Raw genomic sequence first — 21,467 nt, 5'->3', positions numbered from 1 at the left:
GCGCATTATCGGCTGAACACCCGAAAGCTGGCTGGAGACATGAGAAAGAGTCGCCACGTTTAATAACTGGAACTGTCAGGACAGGTAGTGCCATGTGTACTTCTCCTTGGAAGATATCCAGAGGACTTGGTTTGAGAGATGGGAGTCGACTCTATGGAGTTCATGGGTCTCACAGATGTGCCAACCACCGCGGGTGAGCTTAGCGAACCGCAGAGCCGCTTCAGCAGTCACCTCTAGCGCTCCGCTGCGGCGAACTCAGTCCGCAATGGGCTACCGAGTGCATCGCACAAGAACGCAGTATTGTCCTGAGTTAGCATAAACCATATATTTTATCCGGCGGTACACAACACTGCTCAAAGGTCTGTTCCCAGGGTGGTGCGTGAACCAAAGGGGCGCAGCATGAAGGGCGAAAATACAGACACGGGCGTCTGTAGCATGTCGCTGCGATAGCACAAGCTCAAGCTAAGTCACGCCGCTATGAAAAATTCCCGCGGCTATACTGCTTGCTCTCGCACTAGCCAATGGGCAAACTCGCGAGAGGATAGGCAATTTCCTTCGGCTTGGGCCTCCAATACATTCGGCTCGGCTTGGTATTAGGTCGCGCGAACACTGCGTACCCCTTTCTCGGCTTAGCATCCGGGAAGCGTCAAGACAAAGTACGCGCTGGCCGCGCGGGCAAAGGCACCCTACTCGAGCTCAAGTCCTAGCCACAAAGCTGTCAGCAGACGAGAGGAAGCACGTAGGTACTCAGTGATGTCCAGGAGGTAAAAGGCGCTCTCGCCTATAGCTGACCCCTCCGTGACCTCGGCTGCCCACCCCCAACGCAAACCATCGCGAGTAGAGCGCCACAGCTGACAACCGGTCGCTAGTAGCAAGGAGTGAGGCGTAGAGATGGCAGAACAGATGAATGCGTGCGCTATGGCGCCGGTGCATTCCGCAATCCCCACAATCGTGAGGAAATGAGACATGTCTCGTAATGGCTTCCTGTAGTGTCGTGACCAAGGAAAGGGGAGAAGCTTTCCTAGAAGCCCGAGTGCGGATCCCAAACAAGAACACTGCCTTTTACATGGAAGAGGGGACCAGACCCTTCTGTTACGGAATGGCCACCCGAAAGCTTGTTTCCTCATGCGGTGAGTAAAGCAACAACATTTCGCTTGTATAATTTGCAACCCGCCTAATACAGTTAGAGTGTTCTTTGCCGAAGCCACGGCCATCAAAACGACTATAGAGATGCGCAGCAGACAATATCACTGCCAAGTGACTACACCGAAGTACGAAGTTCAGACTTCCACGAGCTGACAGAAACCGTCATGACCGTTGTATGTGAGGAACCTCGCAAAATTTTCCTGCACCGCAGCCTGAAATTGCTTCGATCACCGGCATTGTGAACGAAGAAATTCATCGGCCACTGGGAGTTCCCAAAGTGCAGCACGAATTGCCACGGCCCATGCCTGAAGGAATTACCCCGTCGCCGTCACTCGGCGTCCGTTTCTTTTTGCGCGCCCACGCAACGGCCCGGTAACGCCGCTTAACCGTCGCCAGCAACCGCCGCCGCCACTGCCACTGCCACCAGCCCGTCGGCCTGTCAGCGTGCGTAACGCCTTCAGGAAGATCGCCGCGTGGTGCGCATACGAGCACCTCCCGCTTTGTTATTACAGCGGAGCAGCACGCCATGTCTACCGCTGATGCCCACGCCGTGAGGTGGGACTAAGAGGCTGCGCCACTGACGCGCCGCGTTCACATATTGGCGAGCGACCCCGTATCATCGCCACAACATCACCGCAACGCACTGGAGGTCCCGACGTCTTTCACGTTCGCCGTCACCACGACGCTACCTGTCACCGTAGCGCCGATCGTACCCATGGCCAGCCCGAAGCCAATATGCGGGATGTTAAAAGAAGCAAGCGATCGAGTAGCGGCTGCTAGTCCTCGAAATGGCGAATATCATCCGCAGCCGACGAAGACGCTCAAAAGACCTTCACGACGACATAGCGATGACACTACGCCACCCGAACAAAGCCTCGAAGAGGAAAAAAAAACGCCGCCTAAAGAAGACCTCAGTAGCCGACGTAACATCACTAGCACAACGCGACACAGCCTTGAGCCGACACCGTGCCCTAATTGCAACGCAATACAAAGATTGCTCATATTTCATAGGGGTTGCACTAGTATTCGCGGGTGTCTTTTCTGTTTAAGATACCCAGCGGTTATCGCGAATCGCTTACGTGGCAAATCATTGGAAAGTGTGTGTGGGGGGGGGGGGGACATTTGCCTCTCGGAAAGGTATGTAAAGCGTTTTCTCCTGTGGGAAATTGATGTAGTATTGCAGCGATTGGCACGATTTTTTATTCCTTGAGAAACAACAAAAAATAATGTTTGTGGCAGAAGGCTCGGTCACTGCATTCGTTACTGTGAAGGCGCACAGCAGTCTTAAACTCATATGCACATACACGGCCGCAAGCCTTGTATCATTTGGAACACCCAACTTCAGCCGGAACGAGAGTAAGCGAACATTTTGCAGTACTTACCCTCTCAATATCAGAAGCGTCGGAAGCGCGACCAGAAAGAGTTGAAAATCCGCCGATAAGTACCAAGTGTGGGGTAGCACGTCCTGTAATTGCGACATGAGAGAATGATGTGAATTAAAGGCAGGTGTAGCACGGGATCCCTAAGACGGGCGAGATGGTCGTGATTCTGATTCTTTAGGTTTGGTTGGGCCACCTCTTTAACTTCATGACAACGGCTTTCCTGTAGGCTAAGATAAGCTGCGGAGCAAGTTGAAATCAGAATTTTAAAAAGCTGGAGGTGTAATCAACACTGTTCTCCTTATTCTTTTCTTGTTTTCGCCTTGCTTCGGAGGGTGGTATCACTGTCGCATACAGCGCAATTAAATGCACTTACACTGGAACTAATGATGAACAATATACTTATTCTAAGGCGCATCTTCTTGATTGTCCCTCCTATTATGATGAATGAAGCTTTTCAAGATATCGGGTTATGATATTTATGTAGGAATGTATATAAGGAATCATCAAAAGGCGTGCATGCATTTCTTTAATATAACAAGTATGATTATATTACTGAATACTGACTCGATAGACCACATTTGTTTCTCGCCGATATCCAAAATCAAAGGCTCGTGCTGAACGACTGTTCTAATTGGATTGAGCAAGATCTTACAAAACGCTTACATTCGACACGAAAATGCAGACCATTGCGTAGCCTATGTTTGGGTTGTCAGAGAATGTAGCGACCGATAATCTGCAATAATAGATACCAGGCACAGCACTTGAATTACGTTCAGGCTCTTTGCGTTCACTGCTCTGCACAATGAACATTTACAAACGCCAGCAATTGGGTGTTTTCATCCAAGCTTTTGTTGGCCAGGTTCACATAAGCGCGTTAGTGGCGGATCACATGTAAAGGGCAGTTGTTTGCCAGGAAGGCGAATCGCATTCTTGCTCCTGTTAGGAACGGCCCGATGACGTGCAAGTTTTGCCTGCTAGTTGCGACAGCGGGCGTCAACTTTTCCTGGAGCGCCGCCGTAAACCTCTAGCCACGGCGTCACTATGTCGACTTTGTGTGGGCAACAATACGCGCGTCCTTGACTCTCCGTCGCTGGAGCCGAGTTTGACGAAGCAGGCTTTGTATCTGAACCCGTCACCGCGTACCTTTATCTGCTATGAGCGGGGGAGTTGCCGCGGGAAAATCTACGGAGACACCCTCCCACGCGACGATCATGCCGCAAGAGAATGGGCAGCCTGCGGGCGCGCTGCGGGGGTCAGCTCGGGGAATCAAATGCGCCTACGGTGCCTGGTCGTCTAGCCTACGGTGCCTGGTCGTCTAGCCTACGGTGCCTGGTCGTCTAGCCTACGGTGCCTGGTCAACTTGTCTACGGTGCCTGGTCGAACGTTTTCCCTCACCTTGAAATCGAGGGAGGACCGAGTGTTTATTAACCGCTCTTGTACGGCTGCTCAGTGTACTTTCTCAAGGAGTCATGTTAGACTGATGTACTTTTCTCTCCAAGTCATGCTAGACTGATGAACTGCATGTACATAGTGTAAATAAACCCATATTCCTCGTGCTCGATGAGAAGCAGTCCTTCCCTTCAACAACGTCCTCCGCGTGGATAAGTTGGACGACGGCATGGGCCAGCTACCATCTAATTCATGCCCGACTTCAATGCTTGACAACTGATTACGAGCGATGGAATTGAGCCCCCAATCCTAACACTCCAGGGGAGGGCCGGTTCAGATGGGGCAATCGTCCAACGCGGTGCATGTAAACGTTGGCGTATCGCACCGAGAATAAGAAATATAATATGGCTGACGACATCTTTTCTATACTGTATTCACCGGAGAAATTGGCTCGTCGGAAGTAGGTTCCAGCTTTTTTTCGCACGAAGGGATGGATGCGCCACACGTAAACGCTGTCGCATAGCATCACCGCTGTAACGCGCATAACAATATGCGTAGTATTGCGCATACTGTAGTACGAAAACAGTCGTCCATGCAAATTGGATTGCTGAAACCGAAATTGCCTTACCCAGGATTTCATACGATAGAATTAGTTAAACGCAACGACAACGTCATTCGTGGAGCAGCACCGCATTTGTCTAGACGTGGATGCTGAGTAGATGGGTTCAAGGAGCGCTCGTGAACACCTTGGTCTTTGTATACCCCCCGTAGTGGTTGCCTAGGAACGACCAACTGACAGACAGATAACCAGATTCGCGATAAGAAAAAATGAGCGTGCTTATTGCAACATGGAGGGATGACTGCGAGCTTGGCCTAACTATGACGCCTTTGCCTTAACCGAATGTTAGGTTTGCCCTTCATAGTAGAAGTCTTTGTAAGGCATTATAACAATATTTGTCACTGATAAGTTTTGGTATTATTATTATTATTATTATTATTATTATTATTATTATTATTATTAAATTATTATTTATTCTTTGATCCAGATATTGAAGGCTGAAGCGCAGGAAATTATCATTGCTTTAATTATGGATAAAGGGAGCAAGGGTGCAGTTATCCAAGACCTACCCAAGAGGCATGAGTTGTCGTGGCGTTCATAATGAGACGATCGAAACATTAGGGGAGGATACTCATCCTATTCGACTTCGAAATGTTTGTGCGGAAGTCAGTTACAGTCAACCCCTCTGCCCAAGAAGCCTCTCGCTGAAAAAGAACAACAACTGCCAATATGAAGAAAGCATCACAGCAGTCCAGGATCTCGTAATGGCAGGAAGGCGCGTGACAGAGAGCTTCATCGCAGAAAATGTAGAGATGCCCCAGGATCAGACAGAAGGGTTGAAAACATGCTAACAGTTGCACTGGACATACGAAAGTTGTAAGTTGGTGGGTCGAAAAAACGCTTACTGCTCGAAACAGACGCCAGGGACAGGTCTTCTCTGCTGAAAAGTGCTACCATTTTGAGGCCAATTTAGTGACTTTACTCAAGCAATATGCGACTACAGATAAAGGTTAGGCATGCCAGTGTTATCCACGATCCAAGGTGGATGAATACAGTGAAAATATTGCTTATTTCCCGCATGCAAAAAATTCAAGTCAGTGCCATTCTGGCAAAAAGATGGTCTCTGCTTTTGGTATGCCGTGGCTGTCATCGTGACCGAGTACACCAAAAAGGGTGAGCCAGTGAATGGAGCATGGGCCACATAACGTAGAACTATTCCAATATGTTTCTGTACTAATCTCCTGACGTCAAACTTGCGTACCCGCCGACGCAAGCATTGGGCGGTGACCCGCAGCGTTCCCTGAATAGCCCAATCAAACGCTCTACTAACTTATAAGAGGTGTCTTTTCTTTGCTTTCAAAATGAATTATAGTGCCTGTATTGAGCGGTTTTTCGTTTGTAATTGGCTGCCAGGAGGCGAGGAGCTCACTCAAGTGGAGACGGTTTCGATGGGACCGAGCCAGCACAATGAACATAGATAAGTGGATGAAGAGGGTGGTGTGGGCGTCTGCGATTAGTCCGCTTTCCATTATTTAGCTTGCGGTGGCTTGTCTAAAATCACGGCGGCGTGCAACGGAAGGTTAAGAATGTCGCTAAAACGGATTCTCGGCAAAGAAGAGTTGGCAGAACGAGGTCGTAAGCGTTCTGAAGGTGCTCAAAAAGGTTACATGGCCACACAAATAGCTTTATTACACGGAAATAAACTCAAGCTCTTACGCAGGTGGAAGTAGCCAGTGCTTGAGCGATCGGCGGCAGCCATCTTTTATTCCTTTCAGAACGGGGCAGGGGCGCTATAACGTAAAGCTAGTCCAAAACTTTCTATTCCAGCTGTGCAAACAGCCATCTGTGATTGCTCAAAAACTTTTTTGGACCACCCCCGCGTCGCCTCTCTGTGACGCGACGTCACGAAAACCGCGATAGCTCGCCATCTGATATCACTTGTACACACTGATTATGCATGATTGGACACAACTAAAGAAAAATAGTTCCTTGTGATTCGACGCCTTTTCGCCATTAGACGTCGGCTATTGGTCAAAAGTTTCAGGGCTGCACCCACTTGACCTGCCTGTCACGCAACGTCACAAAGCCGCGAAAACTCACCGCGTCAAAGTGACGTGTACGCGTTAAGGATGCAATAATATGTCGAACAAAACCAATTTTGTATTCTGAATAGCCACAGGTTGCCCCGTTCCGAAAGGAATAAACTATGGCAATCGCCGATCGCTCAGGCACTGGCTAGTCGCCCCCGCAGGAGAGCATGGGTTTACTGGCGTACAATAAACCCTTTCGCATGACCATGTAGCGCTTCCAAGCACTTTCGCCACGTTTATGGCCTCGTTCTGCCGACTCTTCCTTGCTGAGAATCCGTTTTAGTGGCATTCTTACAATTCCGTTGCATGCCGCCGCGATTTTCAACCAGCGACCTCAAGCCAAGTAAAGGAAAGCGGACCAATCGCAGACGCCGGCACCACCCTCTTCAACCACTTGTCGATTTTCAGTGCACTGGCTCGGCCCCATCGAATCCCTCTCCCCTTGAGCGTGCTCCTCGCCTTTTATCAGCCAATTAGATAAGACAATCCGCTCACTGTAGCCAATGTTATTAGTTTTTAAAGCAAACAACAGTGACCTCTTACATATGAGGAGAGCTTTTAATTGGTCCGTTCAGACAACCCTTCGGGTCCCCACTCGATGCTTGCGTCTGCGTTTACGCAAATTTGACGCAAAGATATTGGAATAAAAACATATTGCAATAGCTTTAAGGGCCCAGCCTGTGGCTATTCGGTAAAAATGCAGCCTTTTTGGCATAATAATGCATCTTTAATAAGCACACGCAACTTAGACACCGGGAGTTTTCGCGCTTTTGTGACGTCGCGTGACACGCAGGGGAGGTGGGTGCAGCCCGAAAATATTTTACTAGTAGCAGAGGGCTAAGGTGAAAAAGCGTCGAATCAGAAATACCTATTGTTTGTTCAGTCATTCATGCATAATTACGTTGTACAAGTCATGTCAGACGGAGAGCTATCGCGGTCTTTGTTACGTCGTGTGACAGACAGGGGAAGTGGGCGTGGCGCCAAAAAGTTTTTGACCAATCGCGGGGGACTGATTACAGAATTGGAAAGCTTGGAATAGCTTTAAGTTATAGCGCCCCATAATAGGCTGCCCAATGGAAGCATGTGCTCGAGGCCATCAACGTTAAGTGGTTTGGAATGTTGAAGAAACATGCCCTTTTCCGACAATGTCAACGTACGGGAGCATACGTCCACCACTGTAGTGTCACTCATTAGGTTTTGTTGCTTTGAACTGCTTCCACATTGATTCCTCAGACATTGATCTCTTTCCTATGCTCAAGCAGCACTTAGCTGGAACCTATTTTTCATCACAAGATGACGTCATCGATACAGTGGATGACTTTCTTCTCATGCGCGTGGTGCTGAAAAGGGACTAGGTCGAAAAAATAGCCACGAATGATCAGGTTCCTGGCCACCTAGTATTGACATCGGGCGATAACTTTTCCGTCACCATACTTACGTATAACATTTTCCCGCGTATCCAATGTGTTTCCCAAGCTATAGCAGTTGTTTTTCCGTAAGCGTTTCATGGGCTAGTACGAAGAAAGCACATGCAGTCGACAAAGATACACAGGACTCACCCAAATAGTAATCTCATAGAAGTTCCTGATTTGGAGAAGCAACTGCCACCAGTGATTGGAGACTTCATCGGAGAACTTTTGAAAGAATGCTCTTGCGTTCGGCCCAGTGACCAAATGGGGAAGGAGATACAAGCAGATGATGATGAAAAAAAGAGGTAAGCAAAACCTGGAAAGAGAAGGGCATGTTAATACTACTCATTGCCGCCGGTGCACGCTAACAGCATGCTTGCTCTCACAGTAAATTTAACAGCTGTGTCAGCTGTAACACGGTGCCTTAAACACTTTTACCCTTACGGTTCTCCCTGAAACTCCTCACTGCGCGTACCTGTGATAGATAACCGAAGCGCAAGTGGGTTAAGTCCTTTCTGCGGAATAGAGGAAAAAAAAACATGGACACTATTTAAACAGGACAAAGATTTTAAAGGTGAGTTCTGCTTGAATGACTTTAGCCATGTCCATTCTCCGCATACGGCTGTGTCATGACTTAGCACCAAGCTGCCCCGTCGGCGAAAGCCCTTTTTCCTATATCTATACACAAGTTCAACTACCCAGCAGCTAAACATCGCAACAATAAATACGTATTAGGGTGTAAAGCTCTAATGTGGGTCCTTCTCCCTTTTTGGTATGTGCCATGCCTGAAGCACTTCATCACCCCTGTAATTCACGCATCATTTGTGACACTCTTTTGAAGACCACGATGACTCAAAATTGTAAGCCAATAAATCGGCATAGTCTAAAGAAGAATGTATGTGGGATGCGCACAACGTCATCCTCGTCCACAATAGCATTGCCTATCGGGGCTTGCGAAGTACAGACATACACATGTCACCCCTCACGGAGGTGGTGTGGAGAGCAGCAGTTTTCACTAACTTCCAAGAGGGATAGCGCAATGGAATGGTTAATATATACAACAGGGCCCCGTGGGGCATTTTCGAATGTTGAGGTGAAGGTAAGAGCAATACTAGACAGGAGACAAAATGAAATAATCCGGACAGAGCGCTAACATCAACGCCATTTAACATTAGCGTTGTGGCCTGTTTGTTTCTATTGCCCATTCTGTTGCCTCGGACTACGTTCGTCTAAGTTCAGTGGTAAATGTGCACGAAACCAAATGACGTGAGTTGTACTTACAATGTTTACAATGCCACAGCCGCGCGCGTTTCGCTCACATATGCAGCACCAGTTATGTTTCCGCGACGTAAGTTTTAATGCGAAAGCATTAGGCGATACAATACGGGAAAATCGGACGTCATCGGCGTGCCACCAACCGCTGGCGCAAAGAGTAAGAAATGTGTCGAAATGCTCGGATTGAAGTCATGTTTCTCAGGGTGATTCCTGTAAATAAAGGGAATCAATTAATTTTAAAGCGAAATTTGGCAAATATCGGTCTGGGTGGAAATTGAACCCACACGTCCGGGATGACGCCTCCAGACGCCGCGGATGCTCCGTAGTTCTGGTTGACTAAAGGCGTGCCTAGTGCGTGCTCCATTTGGCGCATGATGGTGCAGCCAATGGGGAGGAGGTGGCGCCATGTTATGATTGTATAAAATTGGTGCACAAAATAGAAAGCATGAATTCCCAATTGACCGGCACTGACAGCAGGCCTGTGCACTTCGCTTTATGACGTCATGCTATTTGGAGCGAAATTTGCATTGCTATGCCAGGCGAGACGTAAGCGGTCACGTCAAATCACTGCTCCGTGAGCGCTTCATTAGATTCTGTGGAAGTCGAGCAAGGTAGCATGACGTCCCGGATTGTTGGCTGAGTGGGGCTTGAGTTATGAATTCCTCGCGGCCAAGCGGGCACGTTGAGATGCTTGACGCATTTTGATTTGGCCTTACCGAGGTTTGCGAGGGTTTGCGCGGACAAGGAACGCCTGGAAAAATTATTTCCAAAAAGGCACTAAAACCTTTTCCTAATCCAACACGTAAACATTCTTAAGTGTATCTGTCAAGGTTCTCATTTCTGTTGTTGAACTGTTCAATATGCTATGCCTCTCACTGTGTGTCCTTGTAGGCCTTTGGGGTCTTTCTAAATAAATAAATAAAATATTATCATGCGCTGATTGGTTGGTAACTGCGTGTTCTAGAATGATATTCACGAGCCTACTGTAGATTTGGAGATGTTATCCCGTGACGTATTGTTCACTTATGCAGAAAAGAGGTTCGTTGAGTGGCAATTGGCGTAATTGCTATTCAATACAAGCTGACCTGCTTCTGCTCGAATTGTCCATAGTGCCAGTACTATAAAAAAATTAGGGCAGGAAATCTATACGTGAGAATTCTCATATAGTGCATAGCATTCTTCGTAATCACTAATTATGAAGCCCATTCTGTACTCTTGAAAGGATAGAGAACACGCACAGTATGAAGATCTCCCCAGTAAACACCTTTTTATTGCTTATCTTGAGTTTCATGAATGAAAACTATTGCTCCAGTGCCTTTTTTCGCGCACAGTTTGCCCATGGGCATGCTCGTTTTTGTTCCAACGCGTCTTCTTCACAAGCGTCTCCCTGTTGTGGCAGGCGCAACTGCCTTATTGCTTGCGTTTTCCCCGTGTTCCTTCTCCGCGCAAGCTTTTGCGTTTTTCAGTGCGTCTCGGTAAGGCCAAATTGAAACACGTCAAGCATCTATACGCATCCGCTCTCCCGCGAAAAATTCGTAAGTGTGTTGCGTGCAGGTTGTCGATGCATGTGTGCGTGTCATAATCGTTTCTGTATTAGACGTCATGTATGCAAGTCTCGCCATCTAACAAATTTATTGGTACCTATGTGATCCTTTAAGAAACAGTACTTCACTTAAGATGATGAGTTTACAAAGTCACGAAGTTTTTCGAAACCAGAAAGACGAAGTTTCGGCATACATATGTATTAGCCATCGGTACCATGGTCGCTGGATAAAAGAAAAGGCGCGGCCAGCTGCCTACATCGAAGACGCTGTTATCCACTGCGGCGTCACCACACAGGGAGTGTTGTCTGGGATGGATGGATCGATGGAAGGCAAAAAACTTTCAGCCCTAAGGTACGGGATTATCGCGCAGCGGGCCGCTCCAACATTGGCAAGGGCAGGCCGAGCCTGGCCGCCTCCTCGGCATAGAAAATTCGTGAAGAGTGCGCTTCGAAGGCCATCGCCCGTGCAAACCGACGTGGGCCGTTCGCGACAGCTAGCTCCGTTCGGCCCAGCCAAGCGGCCGAGAATGAAACTACAGCTGAGACATTCGCTGCCATTGCAGCCCGCCTGAAGTGGCAGGCCTCACCTTTCCCCGGACGCTAGGTGGCGTCGACCAGTCAAGACACCTCCGCATCGAGCTCCAACAATCGCATGCGTTTCATCGTTTTTTCCTGCTACCAGCCTATCGACGACATTATCCACGGACAGGGCGTCGCTCAAGGAACGGCTGGATGTCCTACCCTCCACAAAAGAGCCCATTTATTGGACTTTACAGGAGTTTTTTACCCGACCACGTCACTACGCCTAACGCCGGAGCTGAGACGCACTCCTGGAGCCTACCCCCACTCCCGTCGACGCCAGCCTCGCGCCACCGCGCTCATTTACGTGCCGCAAGGTGTCGGTTACCATAGGCTCCAACGTGCAACCGGAGGCGCCTCGCTCACTTATAATGTACCCTACCCCACCTGCCACCGCAACCGAGCCAGCCAATGTAATGGACACTCAGCAAACTGAGAACGCTGCTGAAGACGGCTGAACAACAGTTCAATACAAGGAGAAGAATCTTACCACCCCCCTGCACCCTGCTGCGCTCCACACTGTCGTAATTCCACCTCAGAGTGATGTGCACCACCCTCAGCACAACTTGCACCACATCTCACAGGCCGCGCGGCAACAAGCCCCCCTCAGCCCACACGAAGCCTGGGTCTCTCACTGCATATTAAGCCATGAAGCAATATAATCGTTATCAAGACCCAAAGTTCAATAGCAGCGGAGAAAATCGCTGTCATGTCTCAACTCACACTTGGACCAACCACGCACGCTGTCACAGCATACATTACCGCACCGGCCAACTCCTGCAGAGGGGTTATCTACGGAGTTGACGCCGGCACATCTTCGGAGCAGCTGATGCAGAACTTGGACCAACCCACCTTGGACACTTTTGGACCCACCATACTAGCCTCCCGGATGATGGGCCATTCAGAGACTGCTATTATTACATTTGAAGGACGCATTGTCCCCAGGAAAGTCGTTTATCATCGAGCTATGTTCCAATGTTTTCCCCACCTCCCCAAAGCAGACGTCTGTTCCTTATGCCAGATGTATAATCATCGTGCTAACAACTTCCCCACCAAATCAACCATGATCAGATGTCCTCACTGCACGAGACAACTCAAGCAGGCAGGAGAAGAACACCAATGCTTTCTCCTTTGCCCACATTGCGGTGGCGATCATAAGACCAACGACCCCAGCTGCCAAATTAAAAGGCAGAAAGACCATAACAAGACAGAACGAGCCTACTTACAACGCATCAAACTGCGCAACGAGCAACAGCCTACACTTGGTTCCAGCGCCCCCAACACCGCAACCTCAACTGATTACTATCGCGAATACCCTGCATTATTATCGCATGGACAACAACAGCAAAGAACGCAGACGCAACCGCCCCAGAAGAAGCAACAAGACATGCGACCTAACACACCGCTGTCACAGCCGACGACTTCGGCAAGCGCTACTCCGAACGTGCAACGACCAACCTCGAGCAAAAGCCCTGCGCGCACCCCACAGTCTGGGGGAACCATCATACCCAAGGCGCCTGGTAAGCCAAGCGCTCTCATCACCCCGCAATCCCCATGCTGCAATACCCTAACGTCAAAAGCACATTCTCCTACTCCAATTAACGAAGCACCACAATATCAGCAAAACATCCTACACGCGCATTCCCACAACACACCTTCAATGCTAGAGTCTCGTCTAAACAAATCAGCGACTCTGTTAGAATACTTTGAAAGCGTAGAAATGAAACTCGACCGCCTCACTGACATTGTTGAAAAACTTGCCACAGCCTACGAAGGTCACGAAACACGCCTAACCGTGCTGGAACAACGAGCAGACCGCATGCTTAAATGCCTTATTCCAGATAAAGATCTTAGCTACGAAAACATGGACCACATGTCACATTCGCAAAAGAGACAACTTCCTGATGACCCAATCGACACCTCCAGCACCCAGTCTAAGACTGCAAAGGTCGCTAATCCATGGCAGAAGTAAGAGACGGAAACTTTTGCGTTTGGCAGTGGAACTGCGGCGGTCTCAGTAACAAAAAAGCAATAATGAGGCAATGCTACCTGAAATAGAAAAACCCACCACAATGAACAGAACATCCCAGGATACACAGCTACACATTGAGGGCACACTGAATACGACCAACCATTAATTTCGACGTACGTAAAACGCAACACTAAACACTACACGGAAATAGCACCAGACTGTTTAGCAAAATATGTCTTAATAACCACAATATACCCGGACAACTCATAACGACCTGCCAAGCTGTGCAACGCCTACAATCCACCAAAATCTATGTACAACCTTAGTCAGATCTTCAAGCACGCTAAACAAAATGAGAAGACACATGACATTTACATCATGGGAAACTTCAATGCGCCCAACACATCATCGGGATACAAGGCGAACACGAAAACGGGCAGGTTGCTGGAAGACAACATAAACAAATTTCAGTACACAGTTCTCAACACTCCGGGGGTAACAACTCGCACAGGGGCGCAAAATCAAGTTCCTACTACACCGGACCTCGCGTTGTACAAAGGTGAATATGCTACGAGCTGCGAGAAGAGCCATGAAAACCTAACTAGGGACCACGACATAATAAACATTACTATGCACATGACACCTCGAAAGCGCCGCGCAACCGTCACCTTCACAAATTTGGATGAATTCCGGAAACTGAGGCAGAATGACACTGACACAGGGCATGACTTGGACACGTGGGCTAAAGGCCTCACAGAAACTAAGAGAGCAGTTACTGACACGCACACAACTTCAGCGCCGGCAGACCGGCCCGACCAGCACCTCACACACGTCTGGAAAAAACGCAAAAAACTATTGAGAGTCTTACCCCAGCAACCGCATAAAAATCACCTTCGTGAAAAGGTAGATTATATAACTATTCAAGTGATAAATCATGCCCGGGTGCTCGAACAGACAGAATGGAACCATATTCGCGATAGAATCCAGAATACGTTATACAAAAACCGCACCTGGCATCTTTTGCGTGCCCTGCTCGGCACAAAGAAACAAGTGATCCCTACCACCAGAAACACACCAGTACACAAGGTATAAACAAAACATTTGATGAACTTCGGACCCTTTGCGTACTTGCGGCACATCAGCCACTGTACACAGACTATACGGACCTCCCAAACGACAACATCGGTGCCGACTTCACTATGGCAGAACTAAACATAGCACTGTTGCAAAACAATAGGGCGACGGCACCGGGTCCTGACGGCATCACATATACTCTTCTGCGTAATCTGCCCGACGAAGATAAAGAAACGGTTCTCTCGCACATAAATGAGCACTGGAACACGGGCACCCTCCTAGACGAATGAAGAACATCACACATTACCATGATCCCAAAACCAGGGAAAAAAGCCACGCTTTGCAACGTCAGACCCATATCCTTAACATCAGGTATGGGCAAAACAATGGAACGGCTTGCCGGCTTGCACTGAACAGACTAGAAGAACATTTGGATAACACGAAGCATTTTCCGCACCAGCTCATAGGCTATCGCAAGAACATTTCCCCACAGGACTTATTTCTCATATTACAGAACATGCTTCTGCAGCCGAAGACAGCACAGACCCAAGCCCTTCTGGCAATGGATATAAAAAGGCATTTGATAATGTTACACATGATCACGCACTCAAATAGGTTCACGACAGTGGATGCGGCACCAACATGTACAATTACATACGCAGTTTCCTCAAAGGCAGGACAGCAGGCTTCAAGACAGTGCAGTCTCTTTCCTCCCCCATCAATATTTCCCGTGGAGCACCTCAAGGATCGATTATATCTCCCACCCTCTTTAATCTTTGCATGACAGCGCTATCAAGGCAGCTATCCACTTTCTACGCCGACGATATCACACTATGGCGCCATACCTTTCTTTCTTTATTTATCCACTTCCCACGTCAACAAAATGCTGGCAGAGCAATTATTGCATCGGAGGTTCGTGGGCTCACAAGTAGGTGGGGGTAAGCATGCAAATGCTTGCGTATTTACAGTAATTCACCTTTGAAGCCTTGATTTCGGAAGGGGTTCCTTGGCACGAAACCGGAAGGACAAACTAAATGATCCAGAAACTGACACAGGGCACGTAGCCAAAGAATACTAGGCACTGAAAAGTTTCATTTTAAAGCAAACCACTTTCGAAGAAACTCGCTGCTCCTCTCGCGTGGTGGTGAAGGCTGACGTGCAGCGACATGCTTAATATAAAACATCAGTCAAAGAACGGTCAGAAACGCAACCTGAGTTGGATTTCGGTATTTTTTTTTGTTAAAGTGGGAACATCAACATCACATAATAAAGGTTACATTGCATAGCGCTAGTGTCGGACAGACTACACAGCGATAAAGTGCCCTTTGTACTAGAAATACACTTGATTAACGCGGCTTTTAGGCGGGTTTCCACAGAAATAAAAAATGGCAGCAGTGAAGGAAAAGGCACGGACGGAGACGAGACGACAAGGACGAGCGCTGATCGCACGATGTGCACGTTGAATTGTGATCCCTGAGTGCCAGAAGTAGACAGCAACAAGACGCTACCGTTTCAGGCATCGCTGTCTCAGTAAGTCCTCCTACTCACTCAGTAAGTCGGGCTCGGGAACTTTCTTTCGGTCTCTAGGCCAAGCGCCTGCTTCAAGAAGCTAGCATGTGGTTCGGTGCACTTCCCCAGCCATCGGCCATGGAATATGTGTCGTGAAGATGTATCAGTCTGACTGGAGACACTAAGCACGTTTGTACGTCGATGTTCTGACTGTGCAACTCTGCAGCAGGGTGCAGAATTCCTCGCGCCAAGGTGAGCAAAGGGCCTTCCACGTTCTTGCCGACCAAGCAAAGGAGTCCCTTTGGCAAGAATGTTGGGAAGACTGCGGTTCCACTCTACTCCGGGCGCGAAAGGATCACACTGCAACGTGCACGTCGTAGGTTCGGCGCTCGTTCTTGTCGTCTCGCCTCCATCCATGCCTCTCTTTTTTTTTATGCGCTGCAGCCTTTTCAAATATGTACCAACACGTCCAATTCGCAATGAGCATTTTGGTATATTAGTTTTTCAAGTTACAAGCATACATCTGCGGATGATTTTTTTCGCCCTAATGCGATAATGAAGCAGAGGACGCGAAAGCGGGTGTATGATGACATAACAACGTTATCGGCGACAGTGGTCTTTTAAGCATTATGGGAAAGAGAGATAAACGAGTTGAACACAGCAAATCCAGTTTCGAGAAAATAGAATTACGTCACACTAAAATAAGGCTATCTCAGTATGGACGCTGCAGTTGCACATGAATAAAAACTACGAAGGGACAATCTAAATACCTGATTTTTGGCATATCACATTAATGAAGGGAATTAAACTGTGTCTTAATGTTTCATATATTTGTAACGCACATGCCTTCAATACAGTAAATCTTGTTAAAGAGTGCTTTCGCAATGGGCCACTAATGAAAGTACGTCATTCTTGCCTTAGTTGTGGCTGTTACGCTCATGCCTAATCTTTTTGGGTTTCAGTGGCTCGTGATAACAAATATCAACATAGAGGTTCACTCACCTTATAAGCCTTTTCGCCACGTCTGTAGCGAAGACAACAAGCCCGTTTCCAGTTTGTCTGCTCGTAGTAAAGCACAGAAGAAATCCACTGCAAAGTTAATGAAGACATGGCTTTACAGCGATCAGTATACTAGCGGATTTTACCAGGAGTGGCCGAAATGTCTGCCTTTGTTCGTCAATCGTTGACCAATTTGTCCCTGTTTTGCGGTGACCAATAATTTCTTTTTCTTCTTCTGGTGGGGAAGAAGGTTTTCATATATAAATGGGCTATTGTATCAGAACAAAGGCCGACACGTGAAAAAGGCCTCGGAAAACATGCGCAAATGGGATGCCTCAAATTCTACCACGAATTAATGGGCCGTCACTACATCCGGCGACAACTTTCTGTGGCCGTGCACTCACGCCTAAGAGGCGGACTCGCGCCTGTTTTGCTACGCCTCTATCCTATCCCACGCATTGCGGTTTTCTGGCGTCCGTATCTCTTTTCCGCCGCCTTTAAACGAATATGGTGTCCCCGGGTCGCCGCACGTCAACGTCGCCTGCTGACGCACATCCACAGCGTTCCGTGACCCCAGCCGCCTTGCATCTGTGACAAGGTTTGTCGAAGCAAAAGGTGTCCACGACAGGCCAAGAAAGTCATGTAGAAAGTTTACGCACAAGTATGCAAAAGAGGCCTGCAGCTCGCTACCACAGACGCATGTGGGAATGTGAGCGAACTGACTGGGGTTTCGCGAAAGCAGTGTGTACCGGGTTAAGCGCGACGTACAGTGTGGCACTTTCAAGTCACCGAAGCGCAAACGGCTGCTTCTCCCAGGCACACACAGCAATGCCAGAACTAGAAGAACGAGACTTCAACTTCACTACTGTTTCTCCCTAGCCGCTCTACGAAGAAAAGTGCAACAGTATTTCCTGAGAAATGAAATTCCGACAGCCGCAAGACTTGCTCGAGATGTGACCAGTGATAGAGACATGGCTAGGCCTAAAATGCATGTAAATGCAAAAGCTGCTTAAGGGCATTGGGTTTTATTTTCGCAAATGGAAGAGAAATTCTGCTCTCCTCGAGAGAAATACCTTGTGGCGGTGGCTGTCGCTGCGTACCATCTGCAAACTTCGCACCAAAGCGCGCTTTGTACGATAGTCGACCCCTTTTTGTATGTTTTATAGTGTATGGACCAATAAGCGATCTTTTATCACCCCATGAGCCTAAGCCTTTAATTCTTCCGCAAAACATTTTTTTTCCGAGAAGCAAAACACGCAAACTGCGCTTGGCTGTAATTGTTAGCTTAAACATTGGTAACGCCTGAGCTGTCGCTGGTCACAGAAGCGCCATGTGCACAAACGCAAGCGTTGTTGTTTGACAGTTCGCTTGTTGTTTATTCTCGTGGCAGAGCCATTAAGGTTAGCATTGTAAGTAGTGGCGCTTTTTGTAGCCGCGTGTCGCGCACCACCCCATTTCGATGCCTGCTGTGCAGCTCACTCCGATCACCTGGCCAGCGTTTGTATGCTGCGCACAATAAGATGCTTCACTCATTTCATCTCACGCACATGCGGTGTCTGAATATTGCTTAATCGCAACAGCTGAGGAGTGAAAGTTCACTCAGACCTTCATCCGTCATTAGAAATTGTGAGCTGCGCATGCCTGGCGACATGCTTCAGATCTTTTTGTTGTTTGTTTCTTTTCTGTAGGCACGTATATTACCTCCACAAAACTTCGGTCAACGCTGGGAGGTCTGGGAGGACGGGAACGTTGTTACACGCGAGGATGTTTTTCGGGAAGGTCTTACTACAGGCCTTAGCGCACCCAGCGGCAAAGGTCCCAGCCTGATCCTATTGCATGCCGGTAGCAACGACGGCTTCGTAACTGGTGGTTACATTGTCTTCCGAGCCGCGAAATGTACTGGTGACTACCACAAAGAAATCAATATGCCGCGGTTCGAGAAGTGGTTCTCTGAGCAACTTCTACCAAACATCATACCACGCTGCGTTATAGTAATGGACAATGCACCGTGCCACAGTGCTCGCCTCGAGAAAGAACCGACATGATCAACACCGAAGGTTGACACCACCTTGGCTAACCGAGAAAGGCATCGTGTTCTCTCAGGGCCAGTTAAAGCCAGAGTTGCTGGAGCTGGTCAATCAAAAGAAAAATAAGTTTTCATCCTATCGCGTGAATGTTGTTGCTAGGCCTGCTGTTCACGACGCCATGATGCGCTCTCTTCATACCACTGAGAGTTTAATCCGATCGAACTGATCTGGAGATAGGTGAAAGGTTAATGCAGCGACTGACAATGCCGCATTGACCCTTGCAGCTGTCTGAAGGTTGCTGCAGAACAGCATCACTTTTGTCACCGTGGACAAGTGGCTTAGGCCTTATTCTCACATCCGTAGCATCGAGAGGAAATTCTGACGGCCTGACGCATCATTGACGCAAGCCTCGACATGCTTGAAATTTAACTTGTATCAGATGCGAACAGCGAAAATGATGCGAATGATAGTGATATGAGTGGAATGGAAGAGGCGCTGTGTATGTTGTATTAACATTTTATTTTGTGCTTGGACTTCTGCCTCAAGCTTTTACTAATCACGCGGCATATGAAATAATTGACTGTGAGGTTTTACGTGCCGAAACCACAGTATGATCCCAAAGACCAGCGTAGAGCTCCACCCTGGACCAATGTGTGCCATTTTATGTTTTTCCTTTTAATTTTCAAAGCTTCCCCTTAGGCTGAAGCAAGCAGGCATAAAAATTGCGTGAACAAATGCGTTCTTCGACGTGCAGCACAATTTAATGTACGGGCGCTTTTATATTTTGCCCACATGGAAATTTGGCCGCTGTGATCGAGCTCTCAAGCTTGCACGTATCTGCCCATAGCTGCTACGCAATCGTCGTGGGTGCAGGACATGTGCATTTCGAAGGCGGACATAATAGCTGTGGGAATAGTTATAAATAGTTCTGGAAGGCTGCAATCATCTGGAAGGAGAAGGTTGCATAAATAAAGACGTTGACTTTGCTGCTTGCAAAGAAACACATCGCATGGCACGTTGCAGCGCGTGATGCCGCGCATTGTACATATAGAATGCGTGGCGAAGCTCGTAGTCACTGGCACTTTCCAAGAGTTACAGAAATAGGGTATTTTGCATAGGAGTTAAACTGAAATTGTGTTCGCGCGCAGCTACAACTGCGATTTTTAAAGGTTATGGTTGCTCGCGAAACAACCAATTTTCAGTGTTTACACATAAAATGTATCATCTTTCCATACATGTTATGGGATATACGTATGTATAATCTTTACAGTGCCTTAACACGGCTAATATATATCTACCACATGCTTCCACGAATCCAGTCATCGACAACGCCCATTTCAGGAAAGCGCTGGTGCAACGGAAAGCCGAAACCTCAATCGAAAGGCTCGGACTACTTGGGGCACTAATACATAGGCATAGGCTCCGCCCACGTAGCCTTCGCTGCACTTCCACAGGAAGCTGTCGCCAATTATAATGTTGTCATTGGGGGTGGCACATAGACGAATCTTTTGTTTCCCATCACATCTACTTGTTCGACTACTTCAACGTTGAACGTCTAAGCACCTAATGAGACACTCTTAAACAAAATCCTGCCGGCAAAAGTTTACGAAGTGTCAGCGCTTAGTTTGTGCGTAGCGAACTTAACCTCAAAGATGGCAAGTGCGGTTCCAGCCTAGTTTAACTCACGTGCGGGAGGCGTTTGATGCAAGAACCAGCTGTTAGCGAACAAAGGGGGCACAAGACTAATAATATACAAGCAGCTCCTTCTTAGGTTTCACGAATCCTGTATGACAAATCCTCAGGTTCCGCTGAACCTCTTAGAAAACAAGGGTAGCTAACAATGCGGAACGCTTACGCGTTAACGTTGACCGCCATGCAGGAGACCCTAGAGTCAATATTTATTTAAATAAATTCTGAGGCTTTACATGCCACACAACAATTATTAAGCTTAAGGCACACTCATCACAATATTTTGGTAGAAGGTAAGACATTGTTCCACTTAGTTGTGTTACAGAGTGTTTTCTCTAGTCAAAATGATAAGCAAATTTAAAAAAGAGAAAGAAAAGGAAAAAAAAACGTAATTAAGCGGAACACTAATGCAGCTTTACCCATGTTTGGGAAGGACATGGCTGCTTGTCGCTAGGTTGCTCCTGAGGGAATAGATCTTCAACCTTGTCTAGCTTCCATTACGTATACCCAAAGAGTCTAAGTAAGATTTTTCATTGATTTTTTTATAACTGCACAGATAGCCATTCGCTCTTAAATATTTGTTTGCCTCCTAAAACACTTACTATTATATGACTCCTTGCCAAGATACGGAAATGCATTATCATCTCCACCGGCCTGTTTCTGAAAAGATTGTCTCTTCTTCCTCTACTCTAGTAGTTGAGAGCTCATCGATGAATCACAGAATGATATCACCACGAAAATAAACTGCCACTATTACCTGCAATTCAACCAATGACGTTCTGCACCGAGGACGAAATCAGGAGCCGATTGACCATTGTGGCTGTT

The 21,467-nt window shown here is 47.7% G+C and overlaps 1 protein-coding gene across 3 annotated transcripts in view; it reads right to left on the bottom strand.

Moving 5' to 3' along the window:
* The window catches only part of LOC135910944 (nose resistant to fluoxetine protein 6-like), an 83,146-nt gene that overhangs the window by 25,540 nt on the left and 36,139 nt on the right, over nucleotides 1-21,467 (bottom strand). For 2 of the 3 annotated variants that reach the window (XM_065443013.2, XM_065443014.2), the window contains 3 exons: nucleotides 16,930-17,016; nucleotides 8,126-8,291; nucleotides 2,529-2,611 (listed from right to left, as the gene is read on the bottom strand). In XM_065443013.2, the coding sequence (XP_065299085.1) occupies nucleotides 2,529-2,611; nucleotides 8,126-8,291; nucleotides 16,930-17,016 (336 nt within the window). The remainder of the gene's footprint in view (nucleotides 1-2,528; nucleotides 2,612-8,125; nucleotides 8,292-16,929; nucleotides 17,017-21,467) is intronic. The other variant, XM_070533019.1, reaches the window with a different exon arrangement.

This window comes from Dermacentor albipictus, chromosome 2 (assembly GCF_038994185.2).
Source record: "Dermacentor albipictus isolate Rhodes 1998 colony chromosome 2, USDA_Dalb.pri_finalv2, whole genome shotgun sequence".
NCBI lineage: Eukaryota > Metazoa > Arthropoda > Arachnida > Ixodida > Ixodidae > Dermacentor > Dermacentor albipictus.
This window is presented reverse-complemented; position numbering and strand designations above follow the sequence as displayed.